Source organism: Somniosus microcephalus, chromosome 8, assembly GCF_052327205.1.
Source record: "Somniosus microcephalus isolate GS21.2 chromosome 8, FLI_Smic_1.0, whole genome shotgun sequence".
Lineage (NCBI taxonomy): Eukaryota > Metazoa > Chordata > Chondrichthyes > Squaliformes > Somniosidae > Somniosus > Somniosus microcephalus.
Genome location: NC_140994.1, coordinates 152,828,548 through 152,847,084, shown reverse-complemented (window position 1 = coordinate 152,847,084; position 18,537 = coordinate 152,828,548). Strand labels below are relative to the sequence as shown.

The following is an 18,537-nucleotide window of genomic DNA, read 5'->3' as shown; positions in this document are numbered from 1 at the left end:
CAGCAACATCGGAGCCAATGATACAATCAGACCTTGGTCCTCCGAATCCTTCCACGATCAGTCCCAACACCAACATCACCAACCTCATCACCAACCTTTGCCGCCATCACTTGATGCTACACTGGACACAGGGCATCAGCCCCTGACAAAATTGCTGGTCGGGGGGCCAGCGATGGCATCACCATGGCCAAATTTTTTTCACTTGATGCTGTAAACCCTGGCTGCCACATAATGCGGCAGGTTGACACCATTCCACACCAGCACCATGAAGCATCCCTTTAATGTCAAAGCCATTCCATGCACACTCATCAGTATAGCGGGGGGTTGGGCAGGGGGGGAGGGGGCGGGGGAGTTATGACTGAACAATCACTGGAACTCAGTAAGACACTTCTCAATGTGTGCTCAGATCTGTCCAATAAGGGGCACTTTTGGAAAAAGAGATTTCACTGTATGACAACACATTACCAGAAACTTCACATGGACATTGGCTATACCTCTCAAGTGCCTACCCTTGCGTCTTGTTAGTTGGTATGCTTGCAGTAGGATGAGGGTGAGTGTGAGGGATGGCTAGTGAGATGGGGAAGTGATAAAGTAGATAAGAGAGGGTTGGGTGGAGGTTCAAGGTAAGTTGGTGTCCTGGGGAGGTCTCTTCCGCCCTTGGAAAGGAAGAGAACCTTGCTGCGTGCTGTGACTGCGTTATTGGAGAGCCTGGGTGCAAGCGTTCACCTCTGTGCAATGATTGTCAGTGTTTGCAGCACCTCAATGCTATCAAATACTGACAGATCAACTGTCAAACTCAATGTGGCCGTGGTCCCTTTAAGGAAACCGGCAGATGACGCGTCATCAGACCTGCCTCCTGTTAATTGACTGGTAAGCCCGCAGGATGGGCTTAACAAGGCTAATCAAGGGAAAATCACGTGGCAGCTGGGGACAGGACCGGAGCCGGGAAACCAGCTGTCCCGTCCCCATCCTGCCTCCAGAATTAAATTTGCGGCCAATGTGTACAGTTTGGTTGTTCCAGGTGAATTGCATAGTCTACTGTAACTGTATAGGAAGAAGTGCTTATTCATATGGTTAGACTACATCTGGCTATCCTATTGTGGATTCCAATCCTGGTAAAAGGGAAACTATATGGATGGTGAGCTGAATTTCATTTAACCTGGAGTAAATGTAGACCTCAAATCATTGAGATTTGTATTAATCCATGTGATACTTCCTTACCAAATCCTCAGGAAGTTGTTAAGGAACACAAAAACCCAGCTAAATTCATTATGACTGACTTTTATTGTGCTCCTCAAGGTTTTCTAGAGATCATGACTTCAGGTGTTGGCAGGTAAGATTTCCCTGCAGCGATGTCTTTACTCTCAAAAGGGCATTCTTCCTGGCTGAAATCCTAGTCTGGCTAATTTGGCTGCACCTGCTGCTTATTTTGAATAACAGTGCTCATTTGGCATAAATCCAGATGCAGTTTTACATTACATTCATGGGGTCCATCGTTGGTGTTTATTCATGGACACTTGATGAACCAGGTTGCTCATTATCCTTCCCTTCAGATACATTAGATAGATCATTAGATCATGAGAAACAAGAATGGATAGCAACAGTTTCAGATAGGAGAAGACCTTCGGTCCATTATACCACCTATCCACAGTATTCCCTTGGTGCATTTCTAATAATCCCAAATCTCATTTGCTTCGATTATGGTTTCCTGTTCCACCACCCATGCCAGTAATCTGTTCCACATACTTACCACCCTTTTAGTAAAAAATATTCCTCCTACATTTCCTATTTTCAACTGTTGTTTTTAATTTGTAAATATGATGCTTTATATTTAAATTCTGTACACGGCAGAAATGCTTACTTAGATGAGCATGTGCTGCGGACTGTATACAGGCATTACACAGTCGCTATGTATTAATAGTTCTGAGTATTACAGTGCATGTCTGCCAGCTAATTCAACACTAATCAACCATAACATATAGATGTTGTACACTACTATTACTGTAGCTAGGTGGCTCTCATTAGACCACCAGTTATTATTATATTTGCTTGTTGTACAGTTTATACATGTATTAATCAGAGATTGATCAAGTTATTTGTTTGATGCTGATATGATGAGAATTAGGAGAAATTGCCATTTGTCAGCATGCTCCCTATTTGATGCCTTGCACTCCCTCCAGAGCATTAAGGGAAAACTTCTACAATTCTTTGCTTTACCAACATTATGTTCAGAAAGATGGAAGGGCAGTAGCTTGCTGCAGTTTCTTACTGTTAGCTGGCCTTATATTTCCCAGTAGATTCCTGTTACTAAAATTTTTACAACAGTTTGTCTGAGCTTTATATTTGCCCAATGGTAGGTTGTCAATTGCCCAAAATATTTTTTTTGATTATGTATCTTCCATTAATCTACCGCATTTCTACAAATTGCATCTAATACCTTCTACCTTTTCTGCAACACTTATCATTTCTATAAAGATAAGTATGTCATATGAAACAGATTTTCCATGCAAATCACCATTAATATTACCACAATCTAGTCGGCAGCAATATCCCTGCTGTTAGGAAAATTGTAGAATTTCACATTGGCAATATTTCATTGCTATCACAGAAATCACAGAAACCCCACAATGCAGATAGAGGCCATTTCGGCCCATCGAGCCTGCACCGACACATATCCCACCCGATCCCCGTAACCCCTACACCAACACATATCCCACCCTATCCCCGTAACCCCACGTATTTAATCCCCCTAACACTAAGGGTCAATTTATCATAGCCAATCAACCTAACCTGCACATCTTTGGACTGTGGGAGGAAACCGGAGCACCCGGAGGAAACCCACGCAAACACGGGGAGAATGTGCAAACTCCACACAGACAGTCACCCGAGGCCGGATTCGAACCCGGGTCCCTGGCGCTGTGAGGCAACAGTGCTAACCACTATGCCACCGTGCTATCTTTCACTGTTTCCTTTTACAGGGAAAATTACACCAATGTACTTAAATTCCATTCACAAAAGAGCAATTTATATTAACAAGACTATCATGGTAGACTGCTGAACCCAAGTAAAATATGAGGGCAAGGCAAAGATTGAGAGCAAAATTTTCAATGGGTTGATAATTTGGGAGGAAAAGGTAAGCAAAGGAGACTAGAGTAAAAAAAGATGACACACCTCATTGACTAATCTTTTGCTCACTTGTCCTATTGGCCCAGAAATTCGGGTCTCCACCGGTGAGTACGCACGAGGTACTCACGCGTGGGCCCGATGGAAGTGCCGGTTTCTTGCATGCACTACGCATGCGCGGGAAACCGGCACTTCCGTTCCTCTGAAAGCAGGGGTTCAGGGTTCAGATTTACCTTGGAAATTTACTAAGCACAACAGCACACTAATCCTAATGATCTGAGTAGCTGCAGGTGAATGCCTCTTCAACTATTTCTTCCAGTTATGCCAGTCAGTTTGCTGAATCCAATCACGATAGGTTTTACTCAGTGGATTTGCTGCTTCACAGGACGTCTAACCCACTCAGTTAAAATCGTGTTGGGGTCCTAATAACGTCACAGGATCCCAATTTCCATTTATTAATGAAGCATCCACTTGTTTCTGGTGGGTATGTTTACCACCCAAGTCAAAATGGCGGTTGGCGAGTCTCTGACGGGAACAGAGCAGTAAGTCGATTTTCACTATTTTTATCACTCACTTGCCCTGTTCTCGCCAGGTAGCTTGTGTTAAAATCAGGGCCAAAGATTTTGATATCTGAACTGGTGTTGTCCTATTGTACTGCCCTGAAAAACAGTCGAGAAACAATAGTACTGTACTGTATAGTGCATAATTATGCTTTCAGGAGAGGCGTCACAATACAATAGGTGCAAGAAGACCCAGAGGAACATGATGAGAATGAGCCCAAGGCTGAGGAGCTGCAGCAAGGAATAAATCCAACATTTACTACAAAACAATTTCACTTATACTTTGAAGTTCCCCACTGTAAATCTGTGCATTATGTTCTCAGTTTAACTGACTGACCAAACACAAATGATATCATGACTTTGTACTTTACCTCCCCCCTCCCTGCTTGCACATCTATTCATCTCCTACTGAAATGTGGTCCAGTACAAAAGAGCTCTCTGCACAAAATATTGGTGTACTATCATTGTCTCTTACTCTGCTGGTTCCCTTTTGTGACTATGTATTGTATCTAATGTTGTACTCTTTGGTACCACCCTTGTGGGAGAAGGGAATAAGGTTGCTGGTTGCCAGATGTCTCTGAGTGATTACTATTTACCTTCTTTTGCTGGGTTGTTAACTTGGTCCTATAACTGGCAACGCCACAACTTCTAATGTGATAGCTGCATAGGCCTGCCTGCTTTTTGGCATTGCATGTGTCATTTGAAAAGGATGTTGAATAGCATGGATGTGGCTTGCTCTGAGAGAAGGATCCCTCATCCGTGCCTACTCCTGCCATTCTCCAGTTGCTGGGCACTCCCTCAGCATGTCCTGTGATCTGTGCATGAGCAGACTGCAGGATTGCAGTGAAGTCATTGAAGTCTCACATCAGGGTACTGTCCACAGTTCCCCCGATTGATGAAGCCAGAGTCATAGCAAAGCCCAAGGTCTCTGTAGCATCAGTTATAACATTCCCAAGAGAATGCATAGCTGTGCTTCGGATCTTTATTAAATGGAGTTACACTGCAGATGAGTCTGGAGGATTGATGCGCTCCAAAAGTGGACTGCTCTTTTGTGAAGTGATCAAAATCCAAGACATTGATACTGGTAATGGACTTCTCCATATTAGCTGTTACACCTTGTAGGATACAGTACTTCAAACACTTGCAATAAATTAATGATGCTCAGAAAGCCGCATTCTTTTGTACACTGGTGCCAGATGGAATTTGTCAGCCGAGGGTGGCTTTGAGTTTGCCCTCTGTCCAATTTTTTTCTGTTCCTCCGCTGACATCTGCACTTGCTCTTCCTCACTCAAGTCGTATGGTTCACCAGGTGCTCCGTGCTTTAACTCAAACTCAAATTCAGAACCCCAAGGAGTGGATATTCTGGGGCTGCTGCTTGCTACAGGTCGTGTGAGAGCCAGTGTATTCAGGAGTTGGCCTAGAAATTGGGCTTTTCTCACATTTTAGTGAGCTATTTTCTGTAAATGTTATGTATGTCATAGTTGATAAAGTTTTCAACATTTATACTGGTTGTGACTTTTTAGTTGTTTGAGAAACATTAATGATCATTGTTATAGGAGCACTGTGACTGCCTAAGTTATCTTTTTTGCTATATTATGTGTTCCTGTGCTTTTGTTAACTGGTCATAACATTACAAAGGAATGCAGGGTTGCTCCTGTTTTCTTCTTAATATAACCGCAGATTGATTAGTTAAGGTAATTTCACTTTAGATCTTCAGATTTTTAACAGCTATCAGTGGGGTATGTATATCTATTATTCAGGATGGATTTAAGTGCAGGTCCGAGAGCTATAGTTTATTAAAAATGATTTGCATTTTGATTCAAAATAAAGAAAATAAACATTTGCAATTTTGACTACTTTTCAGACTATTGTGTCCATATTTCTAACCAGTAAGTGCATACCTGCTCCTTTATTACAAAACACATCTAATATAGTTTCAGTATATACAATTACATGTTTATAAACAATAATACTGGTAAAGACTATTCAAGGTCAAGTGTTATTTAAATGCATGTAGCAAATAAAGTCTTGCATGCAGTTGCTCACTCACCCTTTGAATTCCATCATGAATTTTCTTCACACAGTTCTCCAAACCATTTGTTCTGTTTATCATATTCCACAAATGAGCATATGTTTGTTCAAGCTCAAATGGATTTCGACCCTTGGTTTTTATTATCTGCAATACTTCTGAATCAAGGACAGTACCATACGGAACATCTGTTTGTTTGGCGAGGTCCTGAAAAGATCTGCATCATGGAAAACATAATTAGTTATCTCAGCAACTGCCGACACATTTTAAAATAATTTATTCAGCGAAATGTTACATTAATTTAATTGCGTAAATGTCAAAGCATTTCAATTAAATTAGCTTCTCATTTTGAAACTTAGGGAGAAAAATTGGTTTGCATCTCCTTTGGGGTGCTACCTTCGCCAGGGTGCTATTTTAGTGCCCCGAAAAAATTAGCGCCCCCACACCCGAAATTGAATTGTAGCGCCCCAAGCAGGAGGCTGCAGTACTGCAAGCCTCCCTCCCCTGATTAAAGGGGCGGGGCCTAGTGTAGTGCACACCAGGGCCCTGCTGGACCAGCAGGGAGCGGGGTGCCGGCAAAAGAGCCTGGCACTCAAGAGGAGTATCGGGCTGACCGATCGCGGCTGGCACCCTGCAGGAGGAGGCGAGAGGGGGCAGGAGCTGGCAGGCGGCCCAAAAACATGGCCGCCCAGCACGTGCCCTTTAATTTGCGATACCCTGGCCGCAAACATGGCACCCTGGCCTTGACAGACACAGCATCCGGCAGTAGGTCAGGGGGCGTCAGCCAAGTTTGCGGCCGGGGCACTGCATACGGCGATGATGTCATCGCTGGAGGCGCAGTGCCACGGGGCGCTACTGGCTACCGCCGCTGCTAACCTTCTGCTGAATTTCATGGGAGGTGTTAGCGGCGCCACGCCCAGGCGCTAAGGGGAGGTACAAAGCAACCAAATTTTTCCCCGTTAGTGTTACCAATTCAAAAACCCCAGGTACTGAATATGAAATTTGTGAGTCTTCCTGATAAAAGGCACAGGCCTAGAAATTGGGCACCTTCGTGCCGACCGTTAAGGCTGGGTTTGAAGAAAAAATGGCGGCCGCCCGCTTCCGGCGCAGAACACGGCGGCCGCCATATTGGGCAGGTCAGCAGCGCTGCCGTTGCCTGTGCTAGCCTCAACTATTTTAATGATCAACATTGTGATTGATGCACGGTGTGCGATTTTAGACTTTGGCGTTCCTTTTAACGCCCTCTCCAAAGAAGGCCCGTGCGTGCAGCTGCTGCCAGCGCGTATCTGACCCGAGAGAAAGCGGAGGCGATCTATAGATCTCTCACTCTTCAATTACTATGCAGAATATGTGTAGCCCCACCGAACCCAGGCCCTGTGACAGGTTTGCATTCTCAACTGATCACTGTTTCAAATAATTCTGACATTGTTTGCCCTAAATGGTGTAATCAGGAATTTTATGACACATGTAGCATGATTTTTCATAAATTCAAGTATTTGGAACTTCAAACTGCTAGAATGAGTCCATCCAAATTGCAGTCATTTCATCAGTTAATGAGGATTTTTTTTGGATTAATAATTGTACTTGACAAATTAGCCGGCTAACTATTTGAGTGTGTCAGCAGTTGAATTAAACATAGATTTCAGCTAAACTGCAGGTTGCATTGTTTAAAGTCTGGCAGCTTAGTGTATTTTTAGGTTTTGCTTCATCTTGCATACCTGTGCATGTTTTCAATTCTCTGATAACTTATTAAACACGAGAAACATAGCCAGAAACATTCCACTTCAGTTTCATAAATCTCAATTTCCTGAACACGCAGCACAGATAGTTTAAACCTGACCTTCGGCCTCCTGCTGAGCGAACAGCCTGAGGCAGCGAGTTTCTCGCTAGGCAAAATAACACTGCTGCCTGCGATGCTTTTACCGGCGCAAGCAATCCTCACCCCACCGCGGCACTGCACATTTTCAGGCCTTATCAGATTTCTAGGCCACAATGTCTTATAATCAGATGTGACATATTTCTATGGTCCTGTGTAATATAACCCCAAAAAGCTGAGTTCCAAATAACAGCATTTCCTCTATGTCATTAATTCATCAAGTCTCCATCTCCTGCATAACCATGAACAGCAAATGCTTGCTCCCAAATTTACAACATTAGTGTGGTTCCAGGAGTGGAGGGAAAGAAACAGGTTTTGGTTTTATTATCATATCACAATTAAGATGCAATATCAACAACAACAACTTGTATTTATATTTATTACATTTTACTTATCATTTCCTAGCTCTGGGTATGGAGAAACAGCAAGGAAATGGGATTAGAGTAGGTAACTGCAATGTGGAGATAGCACTGGCACACGCACAATGGACTGAACAGTCTCTTTCCAAAATTTCTGATCCTAAATTTTTTTTACAAATTAAAAACTTTTTTCCAGCATTTCTTCCAGTATATGTATCTATATATAAGTTGCTATATCATAAACCTCAGGTACTGAATATAAAATCCGTATCCTTCTTGATAGAAAGGCACTATAGCTTATGGCACTTTGCACAAGGTAAGAATAGTCACTGAGCATTAAATAGATTAAATGTGCAAACATATTTCTCCAATGTGTCATCAGCTTCTTCCCCCTCCAATTTCATAGCTATTTCTCCTAAAACTCCTTGTTCAAATCTCTGCAGTTCAGCTTCCACTCATGCCTTGCCAAAGTCATGAATGACATCGTCTGTGACTCTCTGTGGTGCCATCTCCCTGCTCAATCTTTCCAGAGAGTTTGACACAGTTTATCATGTTGTCCTCCTGTACAGCTCTCTTGCAGACTGACCATGTGTAGTTCCACTCCTTCCTTTTCAGACACAGCCATCATATCATCCAGCAATGGCTTCTCTTCCCTTTTCCACACCATCATTGCTGGAGTCATACAAGGATCTATCCTTGGTCCCTTCCTTTTCCTCATCTGCATGCTACCCCTCAGTGACATGATCCGCAGGCACATGGTCAGCTTTCAACTGTATGCTGATGACACTCAGCTTGACCACCTTCATGCTGTCAGACTACCTCTCCAACATCACTTATGTCCATCTCTATCTTTTGGCGCATGGGGGCAGTTAAATTGTTATAGGATTCCCGACCTCATCCTGCCTCCAAGCTGCCTGCCACCTCTGGTTTTAGTGGAGGCGAGACAGGGTGCAGACGACCAACCCGCTCCCAGAGGGCGGTACGTCAATTTAACTATTATAATGAGCCTGGAAGCCACTTTTTAACCTCCATTTTGAATTTAACTGCATGTGGATGGGTTTCATACAATTCATGAAACCCGGCAGTTAAACCAAAGAGGGGACTGCTGGATCTAGGAGGTGTGGCTTTATACCTACCTCCTGGATCCAGGATCCCTACCTAACCCATCCCCCGTGATCGGAGAACCCCCCATGAGGCCTCCGATCGCCTTCCCAGATCTTCGATCCTCACCATGAGGCCTCCCTCCCACTCCACCAATGAGGCTGAGGCCAGCCCCGATCCTCACTCCCCCGACGATGCTCTGGCTGACCCCACCACCATGTCGACCCTCCAGCCACCTCTCTCCTGAACCTCAATCCTCCCATATCGATCCCCGACCTCCCCACCCCACCGATCGAGCCCATGCCAATCCCCGATGCCCTGCTGGATCACCGGGGAGCGGGGTGCAGGCAAAAGAGCTTCTCAATCTGGCTGGCTGCGGGTGGAAATCCGAGGCCTCACATGCAAATCAGGCCCTGCTGTTGAAGTCGGCAGGGCCTGCGGGAAACCTGGCTTCCCGGGTTTCCCGCCCACCTTGGAGACCCCATGCTCCCAACCCTGAAGAAAATTCTGGCCCTTGTCTCTATGGTTGTTCCATGGAATTCTTCCACCCTACCTCTGCAATCTCTTCCTAACGTTTTTTCCTTCTTGCACGCTTTGTTTTTTTGATGCTGCCATCCTGTGCATCCCCCCTTCCTTTTTCCAGCATTGTTGGCAGTGCCCACCAGATGTTGAAGGTTTCAAGTGAACCAGTGGACACTGTGTCATCATAGTCCATAGTAATCTTGGCATGTACTAGAGATTGAAACATGGGCAAGCAGTTGGAGACAAGTAACCACTATGCAAGATGGTTCATGTCAGAAAACAGACAAAAAGCAATGGCATACTATAGAAGAACAATCACTTGAGAAATTTGATGCACTTACACAAATCAAGCAAATGGGTGGTACCATTAATATTAAATGCAACATTTATACAAATGAAACTAGATACAAAAGTGTAAGTAATAGTAATATTTAAAGAAGATTTCAAGCTATCACAATCAACTTAAACTACAGATAAAAGCAACAGAATGTTCAAGAACAGACATGCTGATGAAAGGAAGATGTGCTGCAAATATTACCAAATTTGTAGTGGTGTCAAAAAGCATATAGTTAATTTTAAGTCTGAGTACTTTTGAAAAGCTTGAACTTGTCAAACGGATACACATAGTAAAAGCTCAAAGTAGCACAACTTATGGAATAAAGAAAGACTTGCATTTATATAGCGCCTTTCACAACCACCGGACATCTCAAAGTGCTTTACAGCCAATGAAGTACTTTTGGAGCGTAGTCACTGTTGTAATGTAGGAAACGTGACAGCCAATTTGCGCACAGCAAGCTCCCACAAACAGCAATGTGATAATGACCAGATAATCTGCTTTTGTTATGTTGATTGAGGGATAAATATTGGCCAGGACACCGGGGATAACTCCCCTGCTCTTCTTCAAAATAGTGCCATGGGATCTTTTACGTCCACCTGAGAGAGCAGACAGGACCTCGGTTTAATGTCTCATCTGAAAGACAGCACCTCTGACAGTGCAGCACTCCCTCAGCACTGCACCGGAGTGTCAGCCTAGATTTTTGTGCTCAAGTCTCTGGAGTGGGAACACACAACCTTCTAACTCAGAGCCGAGAGTGCTACCCCCTGAGCCACTGGCTGACACACAATACTTGAATACTTATTCAGGAATCTGTTTTAAGGATTAAGTTAGTTGCAAGAAGAACACATTACACTAAGGATAGAAACATGCAGAAAATTAACAATTGCGCTATGGGAAAAATTTAAATGTAGACTGAATAAATAGAGGATTTAGAGGTCATAAAGAAAGTAGGTGAACCAATGGAAAGTGCGAACTCATTAGTAATTGTTGATAAAATGAATGGTGAATTGTGAATTTGCTTGCACCTCCGAAAGTTATACAAGCCTATTAAGGGTAAATATTTCAAGCTTCCTACTTGTCAAAAAATTTTGGCACAGTATTTCAATGCAAAATATTTTAGAACGTTACATTTCAGGAATGACTGAACAGGCTGGGTCTTATTTCTCTAGAAAAGGGAAGACTGAGGGGTGACCTGATAGAGGTCTTTAAGATTATGAAAGGGTTTGATAGGGTAGACATAGAGAAGGTTTCCACTTTTGGGCAAGACCAGAACTAGGGGCCATAAACAGAAGATAGTCACTAATAAATTCAATAGGGAATTCAGGAGAAACTTCTTTACCCAGAGAAATGGTTAGAATGTGGAACTCTCTAGCACAAGGAGCAGTTGAGTCAAATAGCATAGATTTAAGGGGAAACTAGATAAATACACGAGGGATAAAGGAATAGAAGTATATGTTGATGGGGTTAGATGAAGAAAGGTGGGGTGGAGCCTAAACATTGGTATAAACTAGTTGGACCAAATTACCTGTTCCTGTGCTGTTAATACTATGTAGATTTATTCAAATGTGAATATGATGAGAGACATTAGAAAGTATTACTATGAGTCAATCTGAAACACAAGAAAGGCAAATATATTTGAAATCACTGAACTCAAATTTGCTAGTGACATTATCAGAAGCAAAAGCCTGACAAGGCTAAAGCCACAGCTATTGAGCACATATCACACCCACAGTGCAGAGACTAAGGCTGCGATTTTGCCGGCGCTCAGCTGTGAAATTTTAAATGATTGACAGCGTATCGGGAACCTGCTGTCAATACGTGCACACCTGCATTTTCCGATGTCAGGTCTGCCTACACTGAGCAGACCCAACAGGCAGTGGCGGGGGACCCAATTCAAATCATTAGTTCTGACGAAGGGTCATCGACCTGAAACATTGACTCTGTTTCTCTCTCCACAGATGCTGCCTGACCTACTGAGTATTTCCAGCATTTTCTGTTTTAATTTCAAATCATTAGTGGCTTGTTTACAGCCACTTAACAATGCTTTTTTTTCCCAATTTTTTGAATTTGACAGGTCGCCCACTGGTTTCCCGCTGTGCCTAGACCTCATCTGTGACGCTGAGGTGGGAGGTCCTGGCCATTGAATCAGCTGATGAGTTGACAGCTTCAAATGTCAAGACAAAGCTCCCAGTTGATTGAGAAATGTTCCCTTAACCTCTAGCTTCTCTAAGCTGCATTTCCACTACAGATTCCGAATGTTGCAAGTCTTTACACAAGTCTCCATCCAGTCTGACCTCATTACTTCTCCCACCATTAACAGATCATTTCTGTCATCCCTACGTCACCTGCCATCTATTCCACCAGCATGGGTATGGTTTATACTCTCTCACCTTGGTCCTCAGAATCTGACCATGATCAGCCACAACACCTGCATCACCAGGCACACCAGCAGCACCAACAACCACACCAACCTTCTCCGCAATCACCTGATGCTGCACAGGACAGAGGGAAGCAGCACCTGACCACATTGCTGCCCTGGACACCAGGGATGGCCTCACCATAGCCACATTTACTTCACTTGATGCTGTACACCCTGACGGCCACATGATGTGTCAGGTTGGCATCGCCCCACACCAACAACATAAAGCATCCTTACAATGACCAAACCATTCCTTTCACACTCATCAGCATTGTGGGGGTACTGTTATGTCTCACAATTCACTGCAACTCACTAAGCTACTTCCAAAGGTGCACACAATTCTGTCCAAAAATGCAAAGTGTTGAAAATAAAGATTTCAATGTTTGACAGTACATTAACAGAAACTTCACATGAACATTGGCTAAAACACACAAGTGCCTACCCTTGTGTGTTGTTAGTTGGTATGATTGGACTAGGATGAGGGTGAGTGTGAGGGGTAGCTTGTGAGATGGGGAAGTGATAATATAGATAGAGAAGGATGGGTGGAGGTGCAAGGTAAGTTGGTGTGAGTAAGGATGTGCAGGAGTAGAGTAGGGAAGGCAGAGTAATGGGGATGTGATGAGTGGCACAGCAGGATGAGGTTGAATGTGGCTTTGCAGTAATGTTTCGTGATTTACTGAGATCATTGAAAGGTTTGCGCCACTGCAGCCTGGTCCTCCTGACGACATCCCTGCTTGTGCCCTCCTGTGCAATGCGCAACCAGGCTGCGTTGGTCTCCTGGGGTGGTCTCTCACGCCCATTGGAAGGGAAGAGAACCTCCCTGCATGCTGCAACTCACTCCATAAGCATATGGAGGGAGTCATGTGAGAGCCTGAGTGCAGCCGTGCACCTCTGTGCAGTGCTCGCCAGTTTTTGCAGTACCTCAATGTTGTAGAACACTGACAGCACAAATATCAAAGTAAATATGCACATGGTCCCTTTAAGGAAACCGGCTGATGACGCATCATCAAATTACGTCATCAGACCTGCCGCCTTCATTTGGCCGGGAAACTTGCTGGGTGGACTTAAGAAGCTCTATCAGGGGAATGTCATGTCAGAGGCCGGTATGGAAACATGGAAACATAGAAAACATAGAAAAATAGGAGCAGGAGTAGGCCATTTGGCCCTTCAAGCCTGCTCCACCATTCAATATGATCATGGCTGATCCTCTATCTCAATACCATATTCCTGCTCTCTCCCCATACCCCTTGATACCTTTAACAGGTAGTTAACAGGCAGTTAAGAGGCTTTTCACCATTTTACACCGGCTGATGAGGGCTTCCCGACATCAGGAAACCCTGCCAGGGTCAGCGAGGCGAGCAGTGGGTCTGCGGGGTTGAGAGGGGTAGAAATGTCAGCTGTAGAGGTGAGTGATGGGTGCAAGTGTGGACAGGTAAGTATGGGAGGTGAGTGTAAAGTGTTGGAAAAAGTTTCCTTACCTATGCTTCTTTCTGCAGGCTTCAATCTTTGAGGATCCGGAGGTGCCTTATCTCAATGGCAGAGATGAGCAAATGACTGCTGCATTCTCAGATGCAGCAGCCATCTGCTTTCTGCTGAGGAGAGAAGTCTTGGTGAGCCTGTGTGCAAGGGCTCACCTTGAAACAGAGATTGTCAGTGTTTGACAGCTTCTCAAAGCTGACAATTCATCTGTCAAAAATATGTTGACAGATGAAGCGTCATACGCTGATGTCATCTGTCACCGGCTTTTCCTTAATTGGCCAGGGCTTAACAAGGCCAATCAAGAGAAAATAGCATGGGTTGATCAGACGTCGCTGGGGGCGGGACTGAAACCCGGAAACCAGACGTCCCGCCTCCAGCACATCTCCATTGAAAAAATTCAGCCCTAAATGACTCAAAAATGATCACCTCTTAGAAATCTACTGTATTACAAAATATGACTGAATGGAGCTGGAATCATGTACAGGAAGAAAAATGGGAAAACATAAAGCAATTGTTCATGCTCATGAGACAGTTCTAAAGTTCTATGATATAAAAATGTCAGCTGCTGCTTCCTGATTGGATTACGGGCCAAATGTCTACATTGGCCAATGAATAATGCTTATGTTCAGTAACTGATGCTGAAACAAGATGTGGACAGATTGAGAAGGGAATGTGAAAACAGATTTTGATCTCAGTGGCGAACGAACAACATCAGCCATTCATTACACTTACACTTGCCCACAGTCTTTCTATGGGATTTTGCACTGGAACTTGCTGTGATTAGAGAGCTATTTCAGCGCAGCGGCCTCTACAGGGATCTGGGACCTGTGTGAACAGGGCAAGCAACTTTGTATCACCTTAACCAATCAGATTGAAGAATTGTTAATGAGAAGCACTGAGGCTAAATCAGGAAGTGTCAGTTAGAATATTTAACTCAATGTCAAATCAGGTACAGAAAGTGAAATAACGAGAAAAATGGGATTGAGAGAGAGAGACAAAAGAGGCAGAAAGAAAAAGCAAAAATAAATGTTTTATTCAATTTTACTTTTTAATATCTTCAACATTAATTAAAATTGGAAGGAATGAAACTCCACACCTGTAAAAGTAAATTTTAAGTGCCACAGAGGTTGTTTGGCAGTAATTAAGACTTATCACGCCATTTAAAATGTACTTACACTGGAATGGTTAAGCCGTAACTTTTTCTGACGAGTTTAGTGGGGTAAGTAAAGGTAAGTAAAGCAACTTTATGCTGTTCCATGTATTTTCAATAGTGAGTCTCTCGGCGAGTACTGTTATAGTGCAGCTTCAGAGGAGTTGGGCAACTCAGACAGCAACTTCCTGATTTCCGCATTTAACTGCGCATGTGTGTTTGCCAGAGTAGGTGTCCGATTTACACTTTACTAATGGTGAGCGCTGTTGGCCTCACCATTATTTCTACAGCAAAATCAAACTGAAGATGTTTAATGTTGTAAGATTCGCAAAATTAATATTGTCAGATGAGGGTCCTTTGGCAGAAGAGGCCTTTACTTTTAAAGACTGTTTTAAAAGAAGCCCAGAAAAGGGACACACAAAATGGCCACCAGCCCCCGTGACCAGCTTTTTGGGACACTTTAAAATGGTTCCTGCAGTCCCCAGACAGCCTTTGTGGATTCAGCCCACAGTAAGTTCTGGAAGGCCGTTTCGGAGAAAACGAGACCAGACAGAACCACATACATATGGATTGGATGCAGATCCAGTCAGATCGGCCTGTAGATAAAGGCCATCTATATGTTTACCCAGACAAAGGGAAACAGTTTTATATTCATAGGGGCAGCATCAAGGGCCGTTAAAGACATCAAGAAGACATTCAAAACAATACAAGGTCATTCCAGACCAGAGATGGCCATCACCGGCCATCCCGAAAGCAGTTTAAATATAACTACCCCGCTGTGCTACAAGCCCGCCAAAAGTTAAACAAAGACTAACCTTGATCTAGGCGGGAGATAAGGCCTCAATTGAGAAGTATAATTGGGGATCCCGGGGAAAGACAGGACTGCTGGTTGAAGAATTGAGCGCCCAGATAGTCGATGACATTGGGGATCCCGGAGAAAAGATAGGGTGCTACGAATTGGACTGCGGGTGGAGACGGCTGGTTGGAGAATTGGGGATCCATCGGAGATCCATGAGGAAGCCGGCACGCTAAAACCTCGTAGCCAGAGAGAGAATCGGTAGCGGGAACGCCTCGGCCATTTCCGAGTCAAGAAGGTGGACCGAGTTTGGCGTTCGGCCTCCGGGGTATTCGTTGGGAGATCATCGACCAAAAACCCCGGGGCCGCTGCCAAACGAGAAGAAAATCGAGGAGAAGAAGAGAGGATGAAACGCCCTACCACATCGTGGGCTGAAGCACTGAGAAAAATGAGCTGTGAACGAGTTGAGTGTCCACTCGCCTTGCTGAAGCAGAAGAGCCATCAGCCTGAGCAGCCCACTGCTCCTACAGCCCAACGACCACGTGGAGACTGGACGCCTGAAAGGATCAAAACGCAGACCTGTTTCAAAACTCTGTATTTTTGAACTGGATTGGTGAGCATGTTTCTGGCCCCTCACTATATGATCTAGATAGGCTTAGGGGGTGGGCATTTAAGGGGTAATTTTAACAATGAGATGTTGTCCTTCGATGTTCCGTGTGTTTCCCCATTTCATGATGACCTTTGTAAAGTATAATATGCCTGTATCTATCTCAGTTAGTAATGTATTATGAATTTGTTTTTCCCTCCCATGTACCTTTTATTGACTTGCATTTGATTTGTTTTCTCTATGCAATAAAATTTCATTTCGTTTCCATTAAACCTGGCCTATCGAGTATTCTCTACATTGTAGTTCCTGCATCAAAGACCAGTGTCTAGAACCGAAGGGGCGAGTGGGTCGAACCACTCAAGGTTTTACTGTGCAAGAGAGAGAGGCCTCTAGAGAGAGAAACCTCTGCGATCTAAAACCCCTTACAAAAAATGGCGACCGCGGCAGGACACTGGCAGCAGGATTGCAATGTATTAGACCCAGGTTTGAATGGTCGAAATGTTATGGATGAGAGGATAGCGGATTATGTTTTTGGCAAGGTAAATCTCACTAAGCAGTGGATTTCTGATCTCTTACTGGATGGGCGTCCGGTAGACGCAGCCATCAGATGGACAGAGAGCAAAGAACATAAAAAGTCAGTGGAAAAGGCAGTTTGGCTGATGTGTTACAAGAAACAAGTCCAGATTTTGGACAGAGTCGTTGCATCACAGGCAGCCAAGATCACAACCCAGGAAGCAGAGATAGAGGAGAAGGCCATGGGTGGGGAAAAGCTGATCGCAGCGCTTCACGTGCTGAATCAGGAGTGCCAAGTTGTAGCCAGCCAACACCAGGCTGGAATAGAGTACCTGTAATGCCAGGTTACTGAGGCAAAGATCCATGAAGCGAGAATACGGGAGAAAAACGCCCGCCTCGCACAACAGCTAAGAGTGCAGGAGGAGAGAGTAGTGGAAGTTAAGGCAGCTAACAAGCTATCCCTTGAGCACGGGTTTGAGGGCGCAGACCATGGCCCCTGCCAAAAGAGCATAGAGGACCTGAGAACGGCCTTGGTTAAGGCAAAAGGCATGGTATGCCTCGTAAGCCCAAAAGCAAGTCACATAGACTTTTTGCAGGAATCCAAACATCCGATTCCTTATGAAGTAGTTGTGGCACCAGCCACTGAGCCCTCAGCCCCGCCGAGCTATAGTGAGGCTTGGCCCGAAAGGGGGGTGGTAGAAGTGGAGGTAGCCGAGGTGGAGTGGGAGGAAGAACAACCCCCGGTAGCCGGAACCAATGTGTCCTACTCGGCACCAGAGGTTCGGTGTCACCGCCGCAAATGGCGATGCGGGACCCCAAATGAACCAGCTTGTGGTGCCCCACGGTGCCCAACAACTCAGAGCAATGATAAGCCACCTCCCAAAACTCTCCGAGAAGGGAGATCCCTCAGTCCATTTCAGGGAGGTAGAGGAAACAGCTGCCATCAATGACTGTGATGATCTTGAACAGGCAAAGATGCTGCTCTTCTCCCTGGATAGCACAATCCTTCAGTGCCTCTCAGACGGGAGTAAGAGGGGACGGACAGGGTATGTGGAACTCAGAGACGAGGTCTTGGAGGTTCTGGGAGTGGACGATGGTAATCCGTTCCTCCGCGTGGAAGGGACTGTGCAGCTAACTGGAGAACCCCCGCGGGTTTTCGCAGAAAGGCTGTGGCCAGTGTATCAGCGCAGTTGTCCGGGCATGCCGGAACGGGCCACAATGACCGCCTAACAGCGGGTTCATTGGTTCCGTTGTCTGGTTGCTAACAGCTTGCCCCAGATATGGGCCCTCGCCAAATCTTGGTCTGACCCCCAAGGTCCCGGTATCACGGAGGAGACAGTGCTCCGACAGCTTAACATTGCTTACAAGAATTGTAGAAGTCAGGAGGCACCTCCCTCTAAGGGAAAAGTGCATGAGGCAAAACCCGCAGCCCCAAGCAAGAAGGAGTGGCGTCAGGAGGGGAATCGCCCTGCCCAAGCCAAGCTCAATTGTTATGGGTGTGGGAAGGATGGACATTGGTGCGGGGACTGTAAAAATCCATGGAAGGATAATAAGGGAAAATCTCCCGCAGCCCAAGCCCAAGCCCAGACCGCCGCCCCAGAAAAGGGAACTGGTGCAGCTATGGATCCCGCTGCGATAGAGTCAATTTTAGAGACAATACGGTCTC

At 44.9% G+C, this 18,537-nt stretch overlaps 1 protein-coding gene across 1 annotated transcript in view; it reads right to left on the bottom strand.

The window, feature by feature from the left end:
* LOC147113870 (glutamate receptor ionotropic, delta-2-like) overlaps nucleotides 1-18,537 on the bottom strand; it is an 826,198-nt gene that overhangs the window by 64,870 nt on the left and 742,791 nt on the right. Inside the window, exon 13 of the mRNA XM_085995253.1 lies at nucleotides 5,734-5,929. Coding sequence (XP_085851379.1) covers nucleotides 5,734-5,929 — 196 coding nt within the window. The remainder of the gene's footprint in view (nucleotides 1-5,733; nucleotides 5,930-18,537) is intronic.